The following is a 25,509-nucleotide window of genomic DNA, read 5'->3' on the forward strand; positions in this document are numbered from 1 at the left end:
GTAGGGCTGCTAGAAATGCCAATGTTATTGCAAATGAAAGGTGGAAAATACTTGTTTTGGGTCGGTTAAAGGATAGTCTAAAACATGATGAACATTCGGTGATTTGATGAACAATTTGAATATGTTATGAACATGATGAATATTTGAAATTCTGCTTGTTTGATCTGTTTTGGTGTATGTTCAGACAACAAAACATGTTAGTGGGAATAGTACACAAATTACATGAAAATACAATACCATTGGATAGTACACTGCACAGGTTCTAGAAGGATTCAGGTGCACGCAACGGCGGTTGCGAGTCGGAACCCTCGGTTGCGACTCGAGACCACATCAAGTCTTGTCGAGATCTCCCGGTTGCGAGTCGCAATCAACGCGTATCGAATCCGGTTGCAAGTCGTAACCACTGCTGCTAGTTGCGAGTCGTAACCTCTGGTTGCGACTCGTAACCAAAACGTGATGAACCGAGACCTCGGTTGCGAGTCGTAATCTCGGTTGCGAGTCGCAACCACCCTTGTCTCGACTGGACTACTTTGGTGTTATTGGGCTTTGACTGATTGGACTTTCTGTTGACTGGGCTATGTGATTGTATGTTAGGGCTGACCCAATAACCCAACTGTTTGTGTATTCGCATGTTATACGTGTTTGCTATATGTGTTTGCTATACGTGTTCGCTATGTATTACTTGTACCCGACTTGACCCATCCTTGGTAACCATGCTAGGACGTGGTGACCAACATACTTGACCGGGTAAAAATATCTACCGAGCAACCCAAGGTGAGTTCACAACTTAAAAGCATGCGTCCCGGTGGTTTGGGACACGAGACTAAAACAATCCTATCCCCTTGTAAAGGGGATACCATTTACATTCCTTCCCTAGTTATTGGGAACCAACTTACTTTTCCTTCCCTTGTCATTGGGAAACCTTTTAGTTAATTACTGTTTATACGGAATGCAACCAAACGGCACTAAACGCAACTCTATCACTCAAGTCCCTACTACATAATACCGATTAGTCGCCGGGGCCAGGCGAACGGGTTATTAGTTGATAGCGCTATTTAGGTCTTACCAACCTCACACCGTGCCATGGTATGGGATCGGTCGTGAACTAATGTACTCAGGCATCCGTCAATGATGATAGAACATTGACATCGGGGCATTCTGCGGAAACGCAAACGGTTACCTAGTGTTCGGTATTGGAAAAACAGTTTAGTCGCTAACTTTTGGGGTAGCTCCCCATGGCATGTATAAACGGATAAATTAACTGGTGAAACGAGTTTTTGGTAATTAAAACTGGACAACTAGTGAACTCACTCAGCATTATTGTTGACCCCCCTTACTGCATGCTTTGCAGGTGGCCAGTGACTGGAGCAGCCGCTTGGGGATGTGTAGTGGTCGTCTGCCCGTGTGTTGGGCATTTATCATGCTTACCTCATGAACATTGTTTAAAACTGTTTACTTATGCTTCCGCTACTTATTTACTGTTTGAACTTGAAACCTTAAACTCTGAACTTAATATTTGCTAATCTTATGGTTAGTAAGTATCACTTTTGCTATCAATTTAATTATTCAGTATAATTGGTGGCTGGATCCTGGTCAGTCACGCCCTCGAAGCGGGTGTTATCCGCAGGTGGATTTTGGGGGTGTGACCGATTGGTATCAGAGCCATTGGTTATAGTGAACTTGGTTTTAAAAAGGGGAAAATCTTTTTGAGAAAAACCAGACTATAACCCGTGACTCGTGACGACACTACACTCCAAGTGCAAGGCTCGACTTCTCTGACCTCATAGCTCGGACCCATATTTATTTGCTTATTTGTCTTATGCTTTCTGCTTTGCTATACGTACTAGTTTGCCTGATTAGATAGATACGCCCTCTCTCTTCTATCTCTTTCTCGCTATGTTACGACACCACACTCATACTATGTTTTCTGGTTATGAAGACAATGAGTGGACGCGGACGAGGAAACGTCAACATGACTCAGGCTCAGTTCACTAACCTGCTCAACACAGTGGCTGCAGCTTTCGCAGCTCACCCTATAGGTAAGCTCGTTGTTTTAGGATGTTAAGATCCTACCGCCACATCGTCTTTTCGCCTCTAAACCTGTTTCGCTTCACTCCTCACAACAGGTCAGCCTGCGCCTGTGCAACCACGTGTCTGTACCTTCAAGACCTTCATGGATTGCAAGCCTCTTCCATTCAGTGGCACTGAGGGTGCCATAGGTCTCCTGCACTGGATCGAGAAGGTCGAAGCTGTCTTTGCTGTCTGCGAGTGTCCCCCTGCTAATTGGGTGAAGTTTGCTACTGGTACTCTAGAGGGAAGCGCACTTTCATGGTGGAAGGCGCAAATTCAAATGCTTGGTTTGGAAACTGCTAACGCTACTGCATGGGAAGATTTCAAGGATATGATCAAGGAAGAGTACTGTCACAGGGATGACATCCACAAACTCGAGGACGAGTACTATGAACTCAAGATGGTTGGGTCAGAGATTGAGACCTACACCAAGCTGTCCAACGACTATGCTGCTCTTTGTCCAAACATGTCCCGACCCATGTACCGAAGGATCGAATTGTACATCAAGGGTTTAGTCCCAGAAATCAGGAGCCATGTGACCTCAGCTAACCTCACTGCCATACAGCCTGTGGTTCGTCTTGCCCACAAACTCACCAACCAGGCTGTGGAGGAGGGCAGGTTGCCCAAAATGATCAGTGCTGCGGAAGGAACTTCTAGTGATGGTAAACGAAAGTGGGATGGAAATCAGGGCAAGGATGCTAACTCTACTCAGGCCCCAGCTCAGCAAAGGAAAACTGACAACAACAAGGGCACTCAGCAACAGGGTGGCTACCGGGGAAGCTACCCTAAGTGCAACAAGTGTAACAGGCACCACAATGGGGCATGTAACAAGGGCCAGTGTCAGCGATGCCACAAGATGGGGCACGAAGCCAAGGATTGCAGAAGTCAGTTCCCAGCAAGGCAGAATCAGCAACAACCCCAACAACAACAGCAGCAGGGAAACAACCGGGCATGTTTTAAATGTGGGGCAACAGGGCACATGCGAAAGGATTGCCCTGAACTGAATCAGAACCGCAACAATAATCAGGGAGCTGGGAACAATGAGCAAAACAACAATGCTGGGAATGCAAGGGGAAGAGCTTTCGTGATTGGAGCTGGAGAAGCAAGGAACGACCCCAACGTCGTGGCGGGTAAGTTCCTACTTGATGATCGTTATGTTTCTGTGTTATTTGATTCCGGTGCCGATGCCAGTTATGTGTCCCTTCGCATTAGTAAGAAACTTAAGCACCCGCCCGCATTATTAAGTTCTAAGCACATCGTCGAGATAGCTAATGGTAAGAACATCGAGGCCACGCACATGATCCACGACTGCACACTAGAATTGTCTGGCCACACGTTTAGTATCGATCTTTTCCCCGTCAAACTTGGAAGCTTCGATGTCGTCATTGGTATGGATTGGTTATCCAAACATCGCGCTGAGATCCTCTGTCAAGAGAAAGCAGTTCGTATACCTCGTCGTTCTGGTCAACCCCTCATCGTCCAAGGCAACAAAGGTGGAGAAGTCACAGGCATTATCTCGCTCCTGAAAGCCCAGAAGTGTTTACAAAAAGGGCACACCGCAATCCTAGCACTTGTCACCAATACTCACGAAAAGGAAAAGAGGATTGAAGATTTTCCTATAGTACGAGACTATCCCGAGGTATTTCCTGAGGAACTACCTGGACTCCCTCCCCACCGTCAGGTCGAATTCCAAATCGAGCTAGCTCCCGGAGCAGCACCCATAGCTCGTGCACCATACCGTCTAGCCCCTGCAGAACTGAAAGAACTCTCTACGCAACTACAGGAACTTTTGGATAAAGGATTTATCCGTCCTAGTTCATCACCCTGGGGAGCCCCAGTACTCTTTGTCAAGAAGAAGGATGGCACATTCCGAATGTGCATCGACTATCGTGAGCTGAACAAGGTTACCATCAAGAATCGTTACCCTCTCCCGCGCATCGACGACCTATTCGATCAGCTGCAAGGATCGAGCTACTATTCTAAGATCGACCTACGGTCAGGTTATCATCAGCTGAGAGTACGTGACGAAGATATTTCCAAGACTGCGTTTAGGACCCGTTATGGTCACTATGAATTTCTCGTTATGCCTTTCGGAATGACCAACGCGCCAGCGGTGTTCATGGATCTTATGAACCGCGTATGTAAGCCTTACCTCGACAAATTCGTGATTGTGTTTATCGACGACATCCTGATTTATTCAAAAAGTCAAGAGGAGCATGAACAACACCTACGCCTTATTCTGGAACTCCTTCGCAATGAGCAACTGTATGCCAAATTCTCTAAATGTGACTTCTGGCTTCGAGAAGTCCATTTCCTCGGCCATGTAGTTAACAAGGATGGAATTCACGTCGACCCCGCTAAGATCGAATCAATAAAGAACTGGCCTACGCCTAAGACTCCCACTGAAGTTCGCCAATTCTTGGGATTAGCAGGTTACTACCGCAGATTCATTCAGGGATTCTCAAAGATTGCACAACCCCTCACGACTCTTACTCAGAAGGGCATCGCCTACAAGTGGAATGAAGCCCAGGAATCTGCTTTTCAGAGGCTTAAGGATAACCTCTGTAGCGCTCCTATTCTCTCGTTGCCTGAAGGCACTGACGACTTTGTGGTTTACTGCGACGCGTCTATTCATGGGCTCGGTTGCGTGTTAATGCAGCGTGAGAAAGTTATTGCCTACGCCTCTCGACAACTCAAGACGCATGAAAGAAACTACACTACGCATGACTTGGAACTAGGAGCAGTGGTTTTTGCTCTTAAGATATGGAGACATTACCTGTACGGTACCCAGTGCACCATTTACACCGATCACAGGAGTCTCGAGCATATCTTTAGGCAAAAGGAATTGAACATGCGACAACGTCGATGGGTCGAACTCTTGAATGACTACGAATGCGCCATCAAGTACCATCCGGGCAAGGCCAATGTCGTGGCAGACGCCCTCAGCCGAAAGGACACTGTACCGAAGCGCGTGCGAGCGTTGCAACTTACCATCCAGTCTAACCTCCCTACCCAGATCCGAAATACTCAAGTTGAAGCATTGAAACCGGAAAACATCAGGGCTGAATCTTTGCGAGGATCGAGACAGCGACTAGAACAGAAGGAAGATGGCGCTTACTATGTGACAGGGCGCATTTGGGTCCCTCTCTATGGAGATTTACGTGAACTCGTGATGGACGAAGCCCACAAGTCCCGCTACTCAGTACATCCTGGTTCGGACAAGATGTACCACGACTTGAAGACTACGTATTGGTGGCCTGGTATGAAGGCCCACATAGCAACATACGTCAGCAAATGTTTGACTTGCGCAAGAGTCAAGACAGAGTACCAGAAGCCAGCAGGTCTACTCCAACAACCAGAAATCCCGAGATGGAAATGGGAGCAAATTTCCATGGATTTTGTTACAGGGCTACCTAGGTCTCAACGCGGAAATGACACTATTTGGGTAATAGTAGACCGATTGACCAAATCCGCGCACTTTCTGGCTATTAAGGAAACAGACAAGTTTTCTACCTTGGCGGAGATTTACTTAAAGGAAGTAGTTTCGAGGCACGGGGTGCCAACCTCAATTATTTCCGACCGAGACGCTCGTTTTACTTCGGAATTGTGGCAAGCTATGCACAAATCCTTTGGCTCACGTTTGGATATGAGCACCGCTTATCACCCGCAAACGGATGGACAGTCTGAACGCACCATCCAAACCCTAGAAGACATGCTTAGAGCGTGTGTGATCGATTTTGGCAAAAACTGGGAAAAGCATCTACCGCTAGTAGAGTTCTCCTACAACAACAGCTACCACACTAGTATTCAGGCAGCACCTTTTGAGGCATTGTACGGTCGTAAATGCCGGTCACCTCTCTGCTGGGCGGAAATCGGTGATAGTCAAATCACGGGCCCAGAGATGGTGGTAGATACAACGGAAAAGATTGCCCAGATCAGACAACGCATGGCGGCAGCTCGTGACCGTCAGAAGAGTTACGCTGATAAGCGTAGGAAACCATTGGAATTCCAGGTCGGTGACCGGGTTCTACTTAAAGTCTCACCCTGGAAGGGTGTGGTTCGCTTTGGTAAACGGGGCAAGCTTAATCCGCGATACATCGGACCATTCGAAATTACCGGGAAAATCGGTAAGGTTGCTTATAGATTGAACCTGCCTGAAGAACTGAGTGCGGTACATAACGTATTTCACGTATCAAATCTGAAGAAGTGTCTGTCAGATGAAACGCTCGTAATTCCTTTCAAGGAACTGACTATTGATGAACAGCTACACTTTACTGAGGAACCGATTGAGATCACGGATCGAGAGATCAAAATCCTCAAACGTAGCCAGATACCTCTTGTACGAGTCCGTTGGAACTCGCGACGTGGCCCAGAGTATACCTGGGAGCGGGAAGACCAGATGAAGCACAAGTATCCCCAGCTGTTTCCAAACGAAAACCCCAGCACTGAAGCTACAGCCGAATTTCGGGACGAAATTCCAAACTAACGGGGGGATGATGTGACACCCCGTTGAAACGCTTTCACTTACGCTAGCTTGACAGTGGCTGCCTTAACTTTCGGGACGAAAGTTCCTAAAACTTGGGGATAATGTGACACTTCGGATTTTCCCGGACAACCTTTCGATGTAACATGTGTGTACGTAAACTATTAAGTGAAAAATTATGAATTGCTTGTTATTACATGTTGGGTGCATATGTGTATGTATAGATATATATATATATATATATATATATATATATGTGTGTGTTATATATATAGGAGCCGAAACCCGACTCGAGACCATGCTCGGTCTCGAGTGAACAGTAGCAGTTGGGCCGGTTAGGGCCTTGTGACCGAGAACCCAACCCGGAACCCCCTAGCCCCAACTCGAGATCCTATATAACCCAACCCTCACACCCTTTTTCCATTTTTCACCCTCATCTCCTCTCACTAAACCCTAAAACCCTAAGATCATCAACCTCCTTTCATCTCCTCTTCCTACTCGGAACCAACCGGAGACACCAAGACCCCCGGATCGAGCTCAAGATCACCACCCGAAAGTCGGTTCATCGGATCTTCACACCCTTACATCTAACCGGTTAGTATACTATAGTTGTTTGCCTCAAAATGATGGTTCTTGATGCTTAAACTATTTTGAGTAGTTGGATGTTGGTTTATTTTGTTTGAAGGGTGATAGATTGTTATGACAAATCAAACAATGTGTTGTGTGAGCTAAATGCATGACTTGAAATAACTAAATGATATAGATATAAGCTAGGGTGAATATTATGTGTTTATATGTTCTTGTGTCATACATGCTAGAAATAGGATCAAGTATGAAATCTAGTTGGGTAACTTGGCATGCTTCGAATGTTTTGGATGTGTGTAACGTAGGGCTGCTAGAAATGCCAATGTTATTGCAAATGAAAGGTGGAAAATACTTGTTTTGGGTCGGTTAAAGGATAGTCTAAAACATGATGAACATTCGGTGATTTGATGAACAATTTGAATATGTTATGAACATGATGAATATTTGAAATTCTGCTTGTTTGATCTGTTTTGGTGTATGTTCAGACAACAAAACATGTTAGTGGGAATAGTACACAAATTACATGAAAATACAATACCATTGGATAGTACACTGCACAGGTTCTAGAAGGATTCAGGTGCACGCAACGGCGGTTGCGAGTCGGAACCCTCGGTTGCGACTCGAGACCACATCAAGTCTTGTCGAGATCTCCCGGTTGCGAGTCGCAATCAACGCGTATCGAATCCGGTTGCAAGTCGTAACCACTGCTGCTAGTTGCGAGTCGTAACCTCTGGTTGCGACTCGTAACCAAAACGTGATGAACCGAGACCTCGGTTGCGAGTCGTAATCTCGGTTGCGAGTCGCAACCACCCTTGTCTCGACTGGACTACTTTGGTGTTATTGGGCTTTGACTGATTGGACTTTCTGTTGACTGGGCTATGTGATTGTATGTTAGGGCTGACCCAATAACCCAACTGTTTGTGTATTCGCATGTTATACGTGTTTGCTATATGTGTTTGCTATACGTGTTCGCTATGTATTACTTGTACCCGACTTGACCCATCCTTGGTAACCATGCTAGGACGTGGTGACCAACATACTTGACCGGGTAAAAATATCTACCGAGCAACCCAAGGTGAGTTCACAACTTAAAAGCATGCGTCCCGGTGGTTTGGGACACGCGACTAAAACAATCCTATCCCCTTGTAAAGGGGATACCATTTACATTCCTTCCCTAGTTATTGGGAACCAACTTACTTTTCCTTCCCTTGTCATTGGGAAACCTTTTAGTTAATTACTGTTTATACGGAATGCAACCAAACGGCACTAAACGCAACTCTATCACTCAAGTCCCTACTACATAATACCGATTAGTCGCCGGGGCCAGGCGAACGGGTTATTAGTTGATAGCGCTATTTAGGTCTTACCAACCTCACACCGTGCCATGGTATGGGATCGGTCGTGAACTAATGTACTCAGGCATCCGTCAATGATGATAGAACATTGACATCGGGGCATCCTGCGGAAACGCAAACGGTTACCTAGTGTTCGGTATTGGAAAAACAGTTTAGTCGCTAACTTTTGGGGTAGCTCCCCATGGCATGTATAAACGGATAAATTAACTGGTGAAACGAGTTTTTGGTAATTAAAACTGGACAACTAGTGAACTCACTCAGCATTATTGTTGACCCCCCTTACTGCATGCTTTGCAGGTGGCCAGTGACTGGAGCAGCCGCTTGGGGATGTGTAGTGGTCGTCTGCCCGTGTGTTGGGCATTTATCATGCTTACCTCATGAACATTGTTTAAAACTGTTTACTTATGCTTCCGCTACTTATTTACTGTTTGAACTTGAAACCTTAAACTCTGAACTTAATATTTGCTAATCTTATGGTTAGTAAGTATCACTTTTGCTATCAATTTAATTATTCAGTATAATTGGTGGCTGGATCCTGGTCAGTCACGCCCTCGAAGCGGGTGTTATCCGCATGTGGATTTTGGGGGTGTGACATACTCATTTCTTATCAACGAACCGATCATCTCAGGACCAAAGCTCCGTCAAACTCGACGTTTCCTGTACTATCAAACAACCACCTAAATCCGCCCCTGCGGGACAATTTAGTTGACCTAAATTTTATTTAAAAGTATTATGAATAGGAAGTAAAGAGTTAATAAAATTAAAAGTAAGCAAGTGAAATTGTTCATTCTTCAAGTTAACTTGTATCAGATATTTTGTCTGTAACATTTTATGTAACGATGTACAATAGGATGTTTATCATTGATGTGTTGCATTTTATACTCTTATACAGGGAGTCCGTAAGAAATCATACGTCCCTGCATTAAAAAATAATAATAATATTGAGACAGCCATCATTAATGATGTTACAATATATCATCATAAACTTATATGAATAAGAAAACTAACATGAATGCTATATATATTATCTCATCAGATGATTGATTAATTAATAGAAATGAGTAATGCGTTGCAAATTGTCGCCACCGTAACATCGTACGTGTTTCCTACTACTCACTTGTAAACGTATCTAGTTTCCAATTTATTTTTAACTACAAATTTCTTTCAAAACACTAATCTCACATTTATCTTGCATTTGCAAGAATTTGAATCTTTCACCTTATATTTGTAAAAAGACACCCTATGCCACTTGGTCATAGGTATCTAGTTTCCAATAACAAAACCGTTTTGGTTTCTGATAAATTCGAACTTGAGAAAGACTCATTTGCCATTCTTCTTCTTCTCAATATTTGACATTTTGGTACATGTCCATCTTGGACTCCTAGCAATTATTACAAATTCGCCTCTTTTCATTGAATCTATCCAATATATACCACGCTTAATTAATATATAATTACATATCAATATACTCGTAAAGAAACAGTGGTAGGTTACTAACCCACTAACAGAATAACTAATGATGCACAAAACCCACTAACCTCGGGAGGATGTATGTGGATGGTAGGGGTAGCCCAGTCTATCTTTCAGTTTTGTCAGCGGAGTGTAAAACTTTTATATTCTTCTTCATTTTATGTATCGGTATACATCTGAGCAAATATCATAATATCCCTAGGTCTAAAAAAATTACGATACCCTTGAACTTTTCTTTTAGATCCGTCACTGCCACTAACCTTTTTACTTTTAATAAAAACTTAATTTACTATGGATTTGAAGCACTTGTTACACATGACCTTTATTGTGAATATAGTCCGTTTAATCCGAATGTTTAATGGTTCCAATTATTTTATATGTATAATAATGACCTCTTCCTAAACCACTAATATAAAAATCATACAGTTGTCACTTCCACTATAACTCGGTTAAAAACATATCATATTATATTTTCTCGCGTTCATAAAGGTATTACGACTCTAAATGTAAGAAATGAACAAAGTTCTATTATAATTATAATTATAAATAACAGAGAACTCGAATGGTAAATAGTAAAGTCCTTACATATATAATGATTTCAGGTGTTATACATTTGTGTTTGTTCGAGTAAATAAAAAATATACGGTATTAGACTATTTGGTGTGGAAGAGGGTAGTTCTCAAAGGATACTCGTCAATACCGTATATCTTCCTATACTAATAAACAAAAATCTTTTTTTACACGTGTCACTCTCTGGTGCCTCCTCCATTTTAATAATAGTATTACATATTAATTTTTATACACAAAATATAATATAATATTATATCTTGTCATACTTTAATAGTTAGAGATAAACGTATAAATTCAAATTTAATTAATAATTATCTATAACAAATATAAATGTATCAAATAATATCATAAGTATAATATTATTTAATATATTTAGAGATCAAACGTATAATTTCAAAGTTAATTAATAGTAAATTACTTTTTGAGTCCATATGTTTTAGTGATTTTAACCATTTGAATCCAAAATCAAAAAGTTTAACATCCTGAGTCTCTAACCGCTCATTCACACCCCCTGTAAAAAAAATTCAAAAAACCTTTTGTAAGGCCAAGTTCTCTAAATTCTCACAACTTGTCGAAATTTTCATTTTACCCTAACCATATATATTTGTTAAGATAAAATATACTATTTGGATATAAATAATAATTACTAATAAAGTATCAAATCACATGTACAAGTACTTATAATATATAACTTAGAAGACTAAAATTACAAGCGGATTATCTAAATAAAGTACCAAATTATCTTTAAACCGAACACTAAATGGTTTTTAAAAGACATTTTTTTTGCTATTAAGTATATAACATTATATTTACTTAAGCCGTGTAATACACGTGTTCAATATTTTCTTTCAATTTTAAATTTATGTTACTATCAATATGTTTTCATCTTAAAAAATGGTCCAACTTCCTAATAACATTGAGTTCTAAATATTAAACTTAATTTCAATCATATTACGCAACTAAAGACATTATCATCATGCTAAATAAAGACATTATATAATATTATAAAAATTTTAATTTGAATATTTAAATGTCAACTACTAATTAAAAAAGTTGTTGTAGACGCTCAAATTTATAGTTTAAAAAACTTTAGTCCTACTTTTTTAAACGTGTATTTTATTGTTAATATGATTTTTTTAATATGTAATATTTTCTATATAATGATAATATTCGTATCTTGTCTCATGATCCATATATCTAAAAGTAGTATTTATATTAAAGTATTTATTATATCATTAATGTACATAGTAGAATTTAATTACAATTCATTTACCATAACCTCATAACTTATAATTATTTTTAAAAATACTTTTATGATCATTATTTTTTAGTGTTACTTCTTTTGAAGACATAATAAAATAGATTGTAGTATCTCAAAAGAGAAGTGAAAACTTAGAAAAATATTTTGAATAGCGAAAATTTAACTGTTCTTTTGTTTTACTATTTTATCTAAATAAGTCATTTCGTTAATAAGGATTACATAAAAGTTTATAATTTATATTTTTTTCGTCATTTAACCCGTGTAATACACGGGGTTGTAAGCTAGTTCTTATAATTTATAAAAAATGTGTGCGCGCACATAATGTGTTGTGTTTTCCTAAAAGCATTGTCTCCCAACCACATGTTCTGCACGTGATCCTCTGCATTGATCTTTGTCTTTTACACTATTTTTTAACATATATAGTCGCATTCTTATATTCTCTATAATTATTATTATTATTATATATTGAAAAGCTTTTTAAATTACATTGCTGCCACTCATTTTAATCATATTGATGATAATATAAAAAACGTGTATGGTAAGTTTTTTAGTCTTATTTCGTGTCACTTTGTGAAACCTTTTGCTTTCCATCGGCTATGAAATGTACTTGTTCACATGGGCATGTTCAATAAACACAAAATATAGGTCTTATCGCTCTAGTATCTCTCATTTTTGAGATGAAGACTTTCCTTACCATCACCATTTTCATCTTCGTGTTGGTACGATGCCACGCATCACGAGACAGTCTAGCCAAGAACGGGTCACTCAGAGATGAGAATGACGACACACTTGTCTCGCCAGGAAAAATCTTTCAATTGGGATTTTTCAAGAACCAAAATGGAAATCAAAGGTATCTCGGGATATGGTATCACATGGACCCAAACACAATCGTGTGGGTGGCTAACCGAGACAACCCTGTGTCATCAACTTCCTCTGTGCTCACCATTGAAGATGATGGCAATCTTGTGGTGAAGGATAAATCTCAAAGTAAAAGATACTTCACCACTCGTCTGCCAGCATCAGCATCAGGGTCTAGGACCCTGAAGCTGTTAGACTCTGGAAACCTGATTCTGGTAGACGATGAATCAAGTTCCTGGGTCTGGTCTAGTTTCAATTTACCAACAGACAGTTTCCTTCCGGGAATGTACATGGAAAAGACAATGAAACTAACTTCATGGAAAACTCAAAGCAGTCCCGGAACCGGAAGCTTCGTGTTCCAGAAAGATCAAGTTTTCGGATACAACAACTACACCATTTTTACTGATAAGAAGCTTCATTGGAAAAGCGGGTTCGGGCTGGAAAGCAACATAAACCCTACCAAAATGCCCATGGCGGCGCTTCACTTGCTATCAAACTCCAGCAAAAGTTACTACTCCAGGCTGGTGATGAACAGCACGGGTGAAATCCAGTTGTATTATTGGGATTTAAGCATCAGAAGATGGGTTCTAAACTGGTCTGAACCAAAGGATTATTGCGCCAGATACAACGCGTGTGGACCGAATAGCAGCTGCAACATCAGCAGAGCGGATTCTTTCTGCGACTGTTTGCCTGGGTTTGAAGTTGTTTCTGATCCGGACCAAGTGTGCAAAAGGACGTCAATTATTTGCAGTGGCAACGACACAAGTTTTGTAAGCATGGAGATCATGAAGGTTGATGTAACGTTTCAGACGTTTTTGGAGTCCAGGAGTGAAGCAGAATGTAAAGAAAAGTGTTTGGGTCTGGACTGCTGTCAAGCTTATTCATATAATGCTGTGGGGAACCAAGACCTGGTTCTAGCCGGTATTCCTGGAGGTAAGCAAGGTTGCTGGATATGGAGCTCTGGTTCCCAGCTTGTTGATATACAAATTGGTCAGGGGGTTAGTGGCCACATAATTTCCATCCGGAACCCCCCTGCTGTTTCAATACGAGGTACCTACCCCTCTCTCTCTTTCTCTCTCTCATAACTTTCACTCACTTTACCAAAAACTTTTCACCTTCTCCCATCCATGTTTTTGTTACTATATCAAAACAAAATCCAAATTAAAGAGAATCCCTTTTATTGTGTATGTGGGTCAGTCAAGTTAATGAGACCAGATCTAGCGTCTCACATTTTTTCCTTATTTCTTTTTTAATGGTATAATTTAATGCTACTTATATGATATCACCCTCTAAACATTTGTGATAAAAAATAAAGGATCGGAATTCGGAACTCATTTTAGGAGCCATACACACTTTCTTATTCTTTTTTATTTTAAATTAGTTCATGTATTATTATAACTTTTTTTTTAACATAACATTAGATCAAATACATATACATTTTGTCGTACTAAATATTCAAATGACTAGAGCAATTATATTATTCTAGTTGTAACGTTTTACACTAAAGTAATTACTATTACGATAAAAGTATGGTAATAATAATTACTCTATTTCAAATGAAAGTTACTGTTGTTATTTGTATGTTTGTTGTTATTTGTATGTTTAAGACGTAAATAATTGACTACTAAGTTCAAAACTAAGACCACCCGTAGTGGGATTTTTGTCGTTTTTTCCTAAAAAAACGCCTCTAGACCGCCTCCTAGGCGTTTTTTTTTTTCCAAAAAAAAAATGCTTTTGGTGTTATTTTTTCCACACCTTGCTTCAATGGTTTTGGCCAATCACCGGTTTTAGGGCCGGCTCTTGGGCCGGCTAACCCGTGCCATTGCTCGAGGCCCAAAATTTTAAAAGGCCTAAAATGATTTTATAAGCTTTTATATATATAGTAAATTATATATTTAATATACACATGCATTTATTATACATAAAAGTGTTGGTGGTAGAGTGAAAAAAGTCACCTCTAAATAATGTATAGGTCTCAAGTTCAAACTTTACCTCAATCACCAAGGTCTTTGTTTTTGTTTTTGTTTGAACGGCAAATTTGGATCACTGGCGGGCCACCGGAGTATCATCGTGTCACCAGTAGAACCACCCGATCATATCCATCTCCACTAGGCAATAATGCCTATACACCAATTCAGGAGGAAACCCAATAAATCTGGGTCTTTGTTTTTTTTAACTCATTACCTCTTACCACAATTTTGGGCCCATTTTTTTATTTCGCCCGAGGCCTAAATTATTATGAGAGTTTTCGGAGACGGCTCTGACCGGTTTTCACGCTGGGGTTTGTCTAATAACATACTTTGATGGTTTTACATGCTCTACAATGCACACATCCCCACTACACTCATTTTAGAAAAACGCCTCAGAGTATTACTAACTGAACTGACACATGACATAAAACGCTAAAAAATAGAGGCATTATTTATATGTAACACTACACACGTGCTCTAACAACTCTATTCCTCTCTTTTAATGGTATCTCAAAAAGTATAACAAACAGTTGTCGTTTGTTAGGTATATATGATGATCACATGTGTAAAATAATTAACTTGCTTTTCAAACAATATATATGTGGCGTCCCATCATCAACCAGTGCATGTGTTATTTATTTTACAACTAGACACTACTTTCATCATGTGTAAACCGATAATACAAGTTGATGTTAAATATGTTTTTACAAAAAAAAAAAAAAAGAAAAAAATATATATTTATTTATGAATCCGAAACTTAAGGTCGCTGTATATAGTACCATCATATTCTATTCTTGTTGGGATACCACAATCAGGTACTACGGTATGCAAAATCGCTATTTTATTTTGTTTTCTATTTTCTAAATTCATTTGTTTATGCCAAGCTAGGAAACCTAATTCATATGTATTGGAATATGGATTTTTTATATGTAAGTAAAAGCTTATTAAACATATAGCTCATAAACCCAAACTGAGGAACAGTACATATCTTTAAAATTTGGTTTAAGGCATTCAAATTCTGTTTTCGGTTCCTATTTTGAATTTGGTTCGCTTTTTCATTAAGACAGAAAAGTTAACAAAAATTGAGAAACCCATAACCATAACCATAACAGAATCGACAAACACCCCTATTCCTTATAAATCCAGGCTCCATCACCACCGCAACCTCCCTCCTTTTCTCCTTGTGCATGCCACCAAACCCCTTATTTCTTTCAATTAATCCCTCCTGTTATTTTTTTAAGGTTTTTTTACAATGCTTTTCTTATTGTATACTATGCCACGTTTGCAGTGTGCGCATATAATGTATATATATGTGTGGGTGCTAGAGTGGGGGGGGGGGGGCAAAAGTGAAATGGTAATAACTTTAATGTTATTTTACTAATCTCATGAAAATAACGTTAAAAACGACGGATGGTTAATCATGCATCATGTGGTGACGTTGATAGCTGAAAGGCACGGTGGTACATGCACCAATCAGTCTCTGTCCCGATTGTTTGAGTGTTATGTGTCTTAGGTCTAAGGCTTGATACAAAACTACAATCGAACCATGGGTCCCACTGGAAGAATCCTCTCTATTCCTACGGGATAGAAGTAAGGCTGTCTACATCTACCCTCTTCAGACTCTACCTTAACTTTAGCTTTGCTATTGATGAGATTTAGTGATGATGAAGAAATCTTGTTTTCATTAGTTTAGATTAAAAGTTGTGATGGCCGTGCTAATTCAAAATTAAACATCAAGAACAATCAACAATAAATTCCATTCCAACACATGCAAATAGATAAACTATCAAAATACAAAAAGCGAAATTATGCACATGAGTTCATAGAAATCATTTGTATGAGTTAAGAAAATACATAGAATTATGTGTATGAGTTCAAAAATATTTGAAGATATATGACTTAACAAAAATATTATTATAAAATAGTGTTGGAAATAACTGGAACAAAATCGTAAAACACACAAGGATTTTGTGATCAACTTGATCACGACTCTTTATGCTTTATTAATATAGAACAAAACAAAAACAACCAAATAATTACATAACCCAATCCATCTATTTATACTAAACAAATTACTTGCTAAACAAGCTATCCTAAACCAATACTAACTCTAATACTTAATCAACTAATAAATAAAAAGTAAACTTCCATTTTCCTCCCTGTGGTTTGGTCATTTTAATGGTTTTGCCCCAATTATTTGAAAATAGCCATTTTACTCCCTAATCTTTCTAACTTATCACCATTTTGATCCGCGCCTCAAACGCCATCCATTTTCACTGAAATCATATCATTTCTGTGTTTTCCAATTTAAACTTTTTATCATTTTCATTATATTATTAATTCACTAAATCCATTTTTCTCTTTTTATCTATAATATGATTTTGAAATGATCAACTCTTTCTATTTGAAAATAGCCATTTTACTCCCTAATCTTTCTAACTTATCACGATTTTGATCCGCGCCTCAAACGCCATCCATTTTCACTGAAATCATATCATTTCTGTCTTTTCCAATTTAAACTTTTTATCATTATCATTATCTTATTAATTGACTAAATCCATTTTTCTCTTTTTATCTATAATATGATTTTGAAATGATCAACTCTTTCTATTTTACCCCTCTCTCAATGTCTCTGTACTAGACACCACCATTAATTACCATCGTTAACACCAACATTAATAGTCACCACAACCTGCCACCAACAACCACCACAAACTACCACCAACACCAAACCACCACTTGCCACAAAAAACAACACTCATTACCACGCTAACCAGATGAAACAATCCCAGATTTGAACTTGAAACCGACTGAGGTTCAAGAGCTTCGATTAGCGTTTGGAACCACCACCACCACCAGCCACCACCGTACCTTTCCACCGTAAATGGCAATATCTTCCCAAACCCTCTCTCCCATACCACATCGCAAGTCAGATCTAAGCTGAGAACCTAAACCCGTCACCGCCAATCCTTTTATTTCGATTTCTAACCCTTGTTGCATAATCAAATATGAGCAACACTTAACTACACACTCGAATTAGATCCTAGGTGCCACCCCTCACCAGATGTGAGCCAAATCGTCCCAATTACAGATCTGAGCCAACTCAATCCACATCTAGTTCTGAGCCGAATCGCACTTGACCAGTTTGTGTTCCAGTTTGAAGATGAAGCTGACCTACTTTGCCAACCTGATATAGAAACACCACCAGATCCATATCCATATGAAGAAGATGAATAAAAAGAAACCCTAGAATTAGGACGTATGCAACCATATATATATGTGATTTCAAAAAATGAAAGCCATCAAAGAACCATGCTAGAAATGGTATGAAAGAGAGGGGAAAGAGGTGTGAGATAATGGTCGGTGGCTGCTGGTGGCGAGATTTGCAACTTCCGATAGCTAGATCTGCCACGAGATTTGCAACTTCCGGCAGCGAGATCTGAATCCTCCGACCACGAGATTTGCAACTTCGGTGACTGTATAGTATCCAGAGGATGGTGGTGGTGGTAGGTGTAGAGTGAGAGAGGGGGAGACGTGAGAAAAAGTGGCGGTGGTGAGACGGGTGATGGCGGCTGATGGTGGTGGTGGCGGCGCCAGCGGCGGTGGTGCGGGGGCGGTGGTAGTGGTGGTGGTGGTTGTTGATGTTGGTAGGTTAAGGGTGATAGAGACAATGTGTTGATCTTTGGTGTTTGTGTATATATAGTGATTAATGTTTGTGTGTTTGTATGTGTTAATATATAAATAATCAAACTTCTATTTTTCTGATATTATAATAAATAGTTAAATGGTTATGTTAAATATAAATTATCAAAGTACGCTTATTTTATACTTGAAATTACCAAAATACCCTTTTAGTTAACATACAATACAATATGGATGGAGTTAAGGCCGTGGAGCAAACTGGTATTAAAAAACCCAAAGATCAGGGAGTAAAATAACTATTTTTAAAGGATTGGGACAAAACCGTTAAAATGACCAAACCACAGGGAGTAAAACGGAAGTTTACTCATAAATAAAACAACAAGATAAACCTATTAATTCAAACTAATAAATATGTGTTAACAACTAATATTTTCTTCTCTTTATCAGCTCATACGTCTTTATCTTTTCTTTCGGTTTATCTCATCCCTTAATTTTATCCGAACCATTAGGATTAACCCTTCATTCTCCCTCTTAATCCTAATATCTTCTTCCTAAATCTTGAATTCCAAGTATGCTCTCGTCTCTTCGACCTTAATTCTTGGACCGTCATCCTTTCATTCATTCTTCCGATCTTTTTCTTGGCTGAGTATGCCTCTTGAATCGAACTTATTTTCACCACCAACCTGCAGCGTTCTAGACGCTCTTTGTCTATATAAAATCGTGGGAACCATACACATAGCAACCATCATTAAGATAATTTGATGCAAACAATAAACACAATTATTAAACTTTTCCATGCAACTCATAAAGAATAAAGAATTCTTGAATTCCACTTTCCTTTTTCTTCTGTTCATTGTTTTCCCTTTTCTCACTTAGCATCAAAACAGTTAATTCTATTGTTTAGCTTTCTTCCTGAAACAAATTCTCCCAAACTGTTTTTCCTTTTTTCACCACTCCGAATCAATAAATCCGCACATCAAGATCTTTGTGATCATGGTTTTAAAAAACGGTTGAGGCGTGCGCCTCAAGGCGAAACGGCCAAAAAACGATTCTGAGGCGCGCCTCAGGGGGTTTATACTGTTTGTGCGCCTCGGAGGGGCCGAGGCGCTAAAAAGGCTGCTCCTCAGGTGCGCCTCAGGGGTTTTAGAGATTTGTTTTTGATGTTTTTGCGTTTTTGTGTCAATTTCAAGCAATTTTTTTCTTTTTTATGTGTGTTTTTGATTATTTTGATGAATTTGGTGATGGATTTAGTTAGTATTACTATTTTTATAAGATATATAATATTTATATTTATTTTTTAGTTCCGCCTCGGGCTTACGCCTCGGTTTGCCTCGAGGCTTACGCCTCGCGAGGCGAAGTGAAAACGCCTCGAAACTCGTTTCCGTTTTTTTAAACCTTGTTTGTGATCACGATTTTCTTCACTATGTTTTTCTCTCGAACGTAATTTTTTCACTATGCTTCTTGTTTCTTCACTCAGATTGCAATCTTCCTTCACAACTCTGTCGATTCACTCAGATTTTGACCACATTGCTCGATTCACTCAGATTTCGAGACTTCATTCTTCTCATTTTCGATCCACTTAGGCTTCAACTTCCCTGCTCGATCCACTTAGGTTTCGTGTCTTCTTTCTCCTTGTCGATCCACAAAGGTTTTCGACTTCTTTCTCCTTGTCGATCTACAAATGTTTTCGACTTCACCTGGTTGATTTGCTTTGATTCTTCTTGCTCTCCCTTGACCGTTACAAGTTCTGATACCAATTATTGGAAATAGCTGGATCAAAACCGCAAAACACACAAGGATTTTGTGATCAACTTGATCAAGACTCTTTCTTCTTTATTAATATAGAACCAAAACAAAAACAACCAAATAATTACATAACCTAACCCATCTATTTATACTAAACAAAGTGCTTGCTAAACAAGCTATCCTAAACCAATACCAACTCTGATACTTAATCAACTAATAAATAAAACAACAAGATAAGCCTATTAATTCAAACTAATAAATATCTATTAACAACTAATTAATATTAATTATTTTCTTCTCTTTACCAGCTCATACATGTTTATCTTTTCTTTCGGTTTATATCATCCCTGAATTTTATTCGAACCGTACCCTTCAAATAGATGGTTTACAAACTGAATGAATGGTTTTTTTATATAATTTTTTTTTTCAAACTATATATTGCTTATAAAGTTTATTGGTATATAAAAAAATTTAAAAATTCTTGAACATAAACTTGACTCATTCATTAGTTCCTTGACTTGTTTAATTAAATAATAATAAAAGAAATAAACTGTTTCAGGACCCAAAAACCCTCAAACTGTTGATGCAACAGAGAAAACATCAAAATCAATGCCCCCTCAAGCCATCATTCTTTCAGCAATTGCGATTCCTGTAGTTTTGTTTTTATGTTGTCTTGGTATCATTTGCTACAAGAGGAGGATCAATATCAAGAAAGTAAAAGGTACACAAACATCATATCCATAGAACATGGCGATGTTGACTTATTGATCTGAGCATCTTCTTTATATATGAAATACCAAAAAAAAAAGCTCTATAATAATATAACATCTAGTATAATTTTCTCTTGTAGGAAGTGCAGATAGTGAATCCGTTCATCAATTCAATGAAAGCGTGAGGCAAGTCCAGGAATTGTTGGATCCATTTCGCTCGGATGAAAATGATTCGCCAAGCATAGGCATACCTTTCTTCGACTTTGAAAGAATCTCGGCTTCCACAGATGGCTTCTCTGATGCAAATAAGCTTGGAGAAGGTGGCTTTGGACCTGTTTACAAGGTGATACTTGTTTTCGGTTGTGAAATAGTATGCGTCCACAATGCCTATCCAGCAACACCATTTCAACCTTGTTTAATTAATGCACATACTCATAACAACATGGGGGCTAGGTTGAATATAAAATCAAACCGGGCTGGGTAGTCCAACTAGAACAAGAAATTGTTGTATGAAGCTACTAATTGGTTCTTGGATGACCCTAACTGTTTGTTAATCTGCTAATCAGGGTAAGTTGCCGGGAGGAGTAGAAGTTGCGGTGAAGAGGCTATCAATCCATTCTGGGCAAGGTTTAGAAGAGTTCAAGAACGAGGTTACATTGATTGCTAAACTACAACATCGAAATCTTGTCAGGCTCTTGGGATATAGCATGAAAGGAAATGAAAAGATGCTAATATATGAGTATATGTCCAACAAAAGCTTGGATGCCTTCATATTTGGTAACCCTCTTTGCCCTTTTCATTAGATTGATCGAATATTATATTCAATTTAATTTGGATAAGATGATTATAAAAGCGAACATGTCTACTTGCATGTGTTTTGCTAGATGGGACACAAAGTATGTTGCTTGATTGGACCAAGAGGTTTGAAATAATCATGGGGATTTGCAGAGGACTTATTTATCTTCATCAAGATTCAAGGTTAAGGATCATTCATAGAGATTTAAAGACGAGTAACGTATTATTAGACGAAGATTTAAATCCAAAAATATCAGACTTTGGATTAGCGAAGATTGTAAATGGTAAAGAAGTGGAGTCCAATACTAAAAGAATCATTGGAACCTAGTAAGTATTGCACATTATGATAAATTCAACAACATATGTCATGGTAATCTTAGCAGGTTAGTGGGTTGGGTTCCGGCTGACACGTCCCCGAATTAAACTTATACATTATATATATATATATATGTTTAATTTTAGTTTTACACAAACTGAATGACCTAACAAGGCTCATTTTTAGTTAGGTTAAACACCCCAACCACAAACTTGATTTTTTTTTATATTGAGTCTCATACATTTGATTTGTTCACGTGACTTATGATTTATACAGTGGTTACATGGCTCCTGAGTATGCTTTGGAGGGATTATTTTCAACTAAATCAGATGTTTATAGTTTTGGAGTAGTGATTCTTGAGATTATAAGTGGAAAAAAGAAACACTATCAGAGTGAACAAGCCATTAGTCTTCTAAATTATGTGAGTTTAAATATCACTCCTTTTAGTGGCTGGATATAAATATTCAACTTAACTGCATTAGATAACCTTCCTATATGATTTTTTTACACAATGACAACTGAGCCCCCTCTAGTTACACGAACAACTAAGTTCTAATATATGTTTCTCTTTATGCATGGTTTATCTAATCTCGTCAAATTTCAGGCTTGGCAATTGTGGAAAGATGGAAGGCCATTAGATCTAATGGAACAAGTTTTGTTGGAAAGCTATGACCCGAATGTAGTACTGAAGTGCATCATGGTCGGGCTTTTATGTGTGCAAGAAGATCCCGATGATCGGCCTACCATGTCAAATGTAGTGACGATGCTCACGAGTGATATTTCTACACTTCCTGAACCAAAGCAACCTGCATTTATAGTAAGAAAGTTAACTACTTGCTATGATACTTCGTCTTCTTCATATCAACCACTAACACAAACCAATGTTGAGGTCACAATCTCCACCATACAAGGACGATAAGTGTGCTGTCATTATATTTTTGCCATTCTTCATTAAACAAACATATAAAGTTAAAGATGAAACTTGTGAGTGAATATCTTCAATTCTGAATATAACTGGTACGTTGTTTAAAGGTGTATACATTTTTAAGGTACATATTCATCAAGTCTACTTATTATTTTGTTTTTTTTTTTTTAAATTACTTATTATTTTGTTGACCACAGACATATATATATATATAGGGGAGGGTTATCTTGAGAACGCTAAATATTGCGAGAACCGTGAGAACGAATGAAAAAACCAATCAAAACCAATTTTTTTAAAACAAACCTCATTGTAATTAAGATACAACATCAAAAAAAGAATTTACAACATTAAATAATTCATTTCTCCTTTCAAAATCACTCATTTTAGATTTTTTTACACATGTGTAAATATAATAGATTTACACATGTGTAAATGGCAAACTTACACATGTGTAAATTTTCTTTATTTACGGATTCACGTAAATTTAAACGTGTAAATTGAATTTCTAACATTGTATTCGAATAATAATGATAAGTGTAGAAAAAAATTTTGAATTTGAATTGTTTTTGACCAAGTTCTCATGGTTTTTTCATTTGTTCTCACGGTTCTCACAAATATTTAGCGTTCTCATTTAAACCCTTCCCTATATATATATATATATATATATATATATATATATATATATATATATATATATATATATATATATATATATATATATATATATATATACACACGTTTAAATTCAATTACATGTTTAAATTTACGTGAATTCATAAATAAAGAAAATTTACACATGTGTAAGTTTGCCATTTACACATGTGTAAATCTGCTATATTTACACATGTGTAAAAAATCTAAAAAGAATGATTTTGAAATGAGAAATGAATTATTTGATGTTATAAATTCTTGTTTTGATTTTGTATCTTAATTAAAATGAGGTTTGTATAAAAAAAATTGGTTTTGATTGGTTTTTTCATTCGTTCTCACGGTTCTCGCAATATTTAGCGTTCTCAAGATAACTCTCCCCTATATATATATATATATAGAGGATGGGGTTCTAGAGTGAACACTAGTGTATTTGCGAACTGAGTGAACAAATCCTGGCCATTGATCTACACACGTGTCTGGCCAAGATCTCATCATCAAATCGTAAAATACACTAGTGTATTTCAACATCAAATCCTGACCATTGATCTACACACATGTATGGCTAGGATTAGTTCACTCAGTTCGCAAGTTACACTAATGTTCACTCTTGAATCTAATCGTATATATATATATATAGGGGATGGATCATGAGAAAACAAAAAAACTAACTAAAAAAATCCAAAAAAGCATGCCAATTTTTTTTTTAATTTTTATAAAAAGATCGCAGCTTTTTATGCATGGAAAAAAATAAAAAAAAAAATAAAAGAAAAGTATTTGGTTGTATTGCACATGTGCACTATTACGGATGTAGTGCACATGTGTAGTACACATATAATCACATATATTGCACATGTGCAATACAACAAAAAAAAAATTTTTTTTTTGAAAAATTTTTTGATGTATAAAAACTAGCGATTTTTTGTTAAAAATTGTAAAAAAAAAATTGGTATGTTTTTTTAGCTTTTTTTTTAGTTTTTTTTGTTAGTTTTCTAGTTTTCTCATTTATATGTAGTTTTCTCATGATCCTCTCCCTATATATATATATTAATTACTTACATATTAATATCTTATATTTTTTAAAATAACTAAAGAAAACCAGTTAAAAAGTAATAAATAAAACCCATGAGCACAAGTAATGCGAAAGTTTTTTTTTTAACCTAACAGATTTCGTGCTCGGTGTATAGGAAGCACAATGGGCAAAATGGGCGGTTGAGACAAATTCGAAAATTGGGCAAACAAGTTACGTTTGAAAAGGTAATCTTATAGAATAAATAAAAGGCCTGGTCAGATTTCTAACATGCAAAAATAGTGTTTTTTATGTTTAAAGTATAAATAACAGTCAAATATTTATGTTTAAAGTATGAATAACAGTCAAATATGATTAACTATTTGAAATATTATACACTTTATATGTATATGGCAAGCAAGGATGTGGTAAATTACTTTGGTCAGATTTTCAAACTTTATCAACATAAATCTTCTTCACTAATCTCCTTAGTATTACAAGTTTCATTTGTGTAAATGGTAAACTAATAACATCTTATCATACAATCAATCAACACATTTCATGTGAACAAAAAGTATATCAATTAGAATGTTCATGGGCTAGACCTGCATAATTAGAAGCCAAGTAGCGATTCTCATTTCATGAAATTGTTTTGGGGAAATTGACAAAGCAACTAGAAAGATCTTTAAACGAGGAAATTCAATGATAGAGCAAGCGTGAGCGAAAGAGAAACTATCCAATTTTCTAAAACAAAATATATTGATTAAATTATAAATTTCAATAACTTGTGTGACGAGGAGGGAGGAAGCATAGTTCTTTGAATTGAGTTAGATAGATTCTTTTTTGATGCTAAAGAATGAATTCAAAACTTCAATTAATACACAGTAGCTGAAAGCCTGAAACGAGATCAGCTTAAATCTTAAATCTACAAACAAAAACTATTAGCGATTCTAACCATAGTAATAGTTATGCAAGTTGCAATTTGTATACGGTTTTAAAATGCAAGTTGCAATTTGTATACGGTTTTAAAACTATTGTCAACCAAGGGATTTTTACTATCCCCTTACTAAAAGGCTTTATTATACATACTAGTATT

General features: G+C 37.5%; 1 protein-coding gene across 4 annotated transcripts; it reads left to right on the plus strand.

The window, feature by feature from the left end:
• The first annotated feature begins 12,375 nt into the window (after positions 1-12,375).
• Positions 12,376-24,841, plus strand: LOC110926512 (G-type lectin S-receptor-like serine/threonine-protein kinase At4g03230). Of its 4 annotated transcripts, none has more exons than XM_022170285.2 (8): positions 12,378-13,702; positions 20,570-20,731; positions 20,861-21,063; positions 21,287-21,497; positions 21,605-21,842; positions 22,108-22,252; positions 22,436-22,648; positions 24,592-24,841. In XM_022170285.2, the coding sequence occupies exons 1-8, from the start codon at positions 12,472-12,474 to the stop codon at positions 24,655-24,657; spliced, it is 2,469 nt and encodes an 822-aa protein (XP_022025977.1). In that variant the 5' UTR covers positions 12,378-12,471; the 3' UTR covers positions 24,658-24,841. The 4 variants fall into 4 exon arrangements, with proteins under 4 accessions (XP_022025978.1, XP_022025977.1, XP_022025976.1 ...); XM_022170284.2 differs by having other exon boundaries at positions 24,572-24,822; XM_022170282.2 differs by lacking the exon at positions 24,592-24,841 and having other exon boundaries at positions 12,379-13,702; positions 22,436-22,910.
• The last annotated feature ends 668 nt before the right edge of the window (positions 24,842-25,509 follow it).

Source organism: Helianthus annuus, chromosome 17 (assembly GCF_002127325.2).
Source record: "Helianthus annuus cultivar XRQ/B chromosome 17, HanXRQr2.0-SUNRISE, whole genome shotgun sequence".
In the NCBI taxonomy this organism is placed as follows: Eukaryota; Viridiplantae; Streptophyta; class Magnoliopsida; order Asterales; family Asteraceae; genus Helianthus; species Helianthus annuus.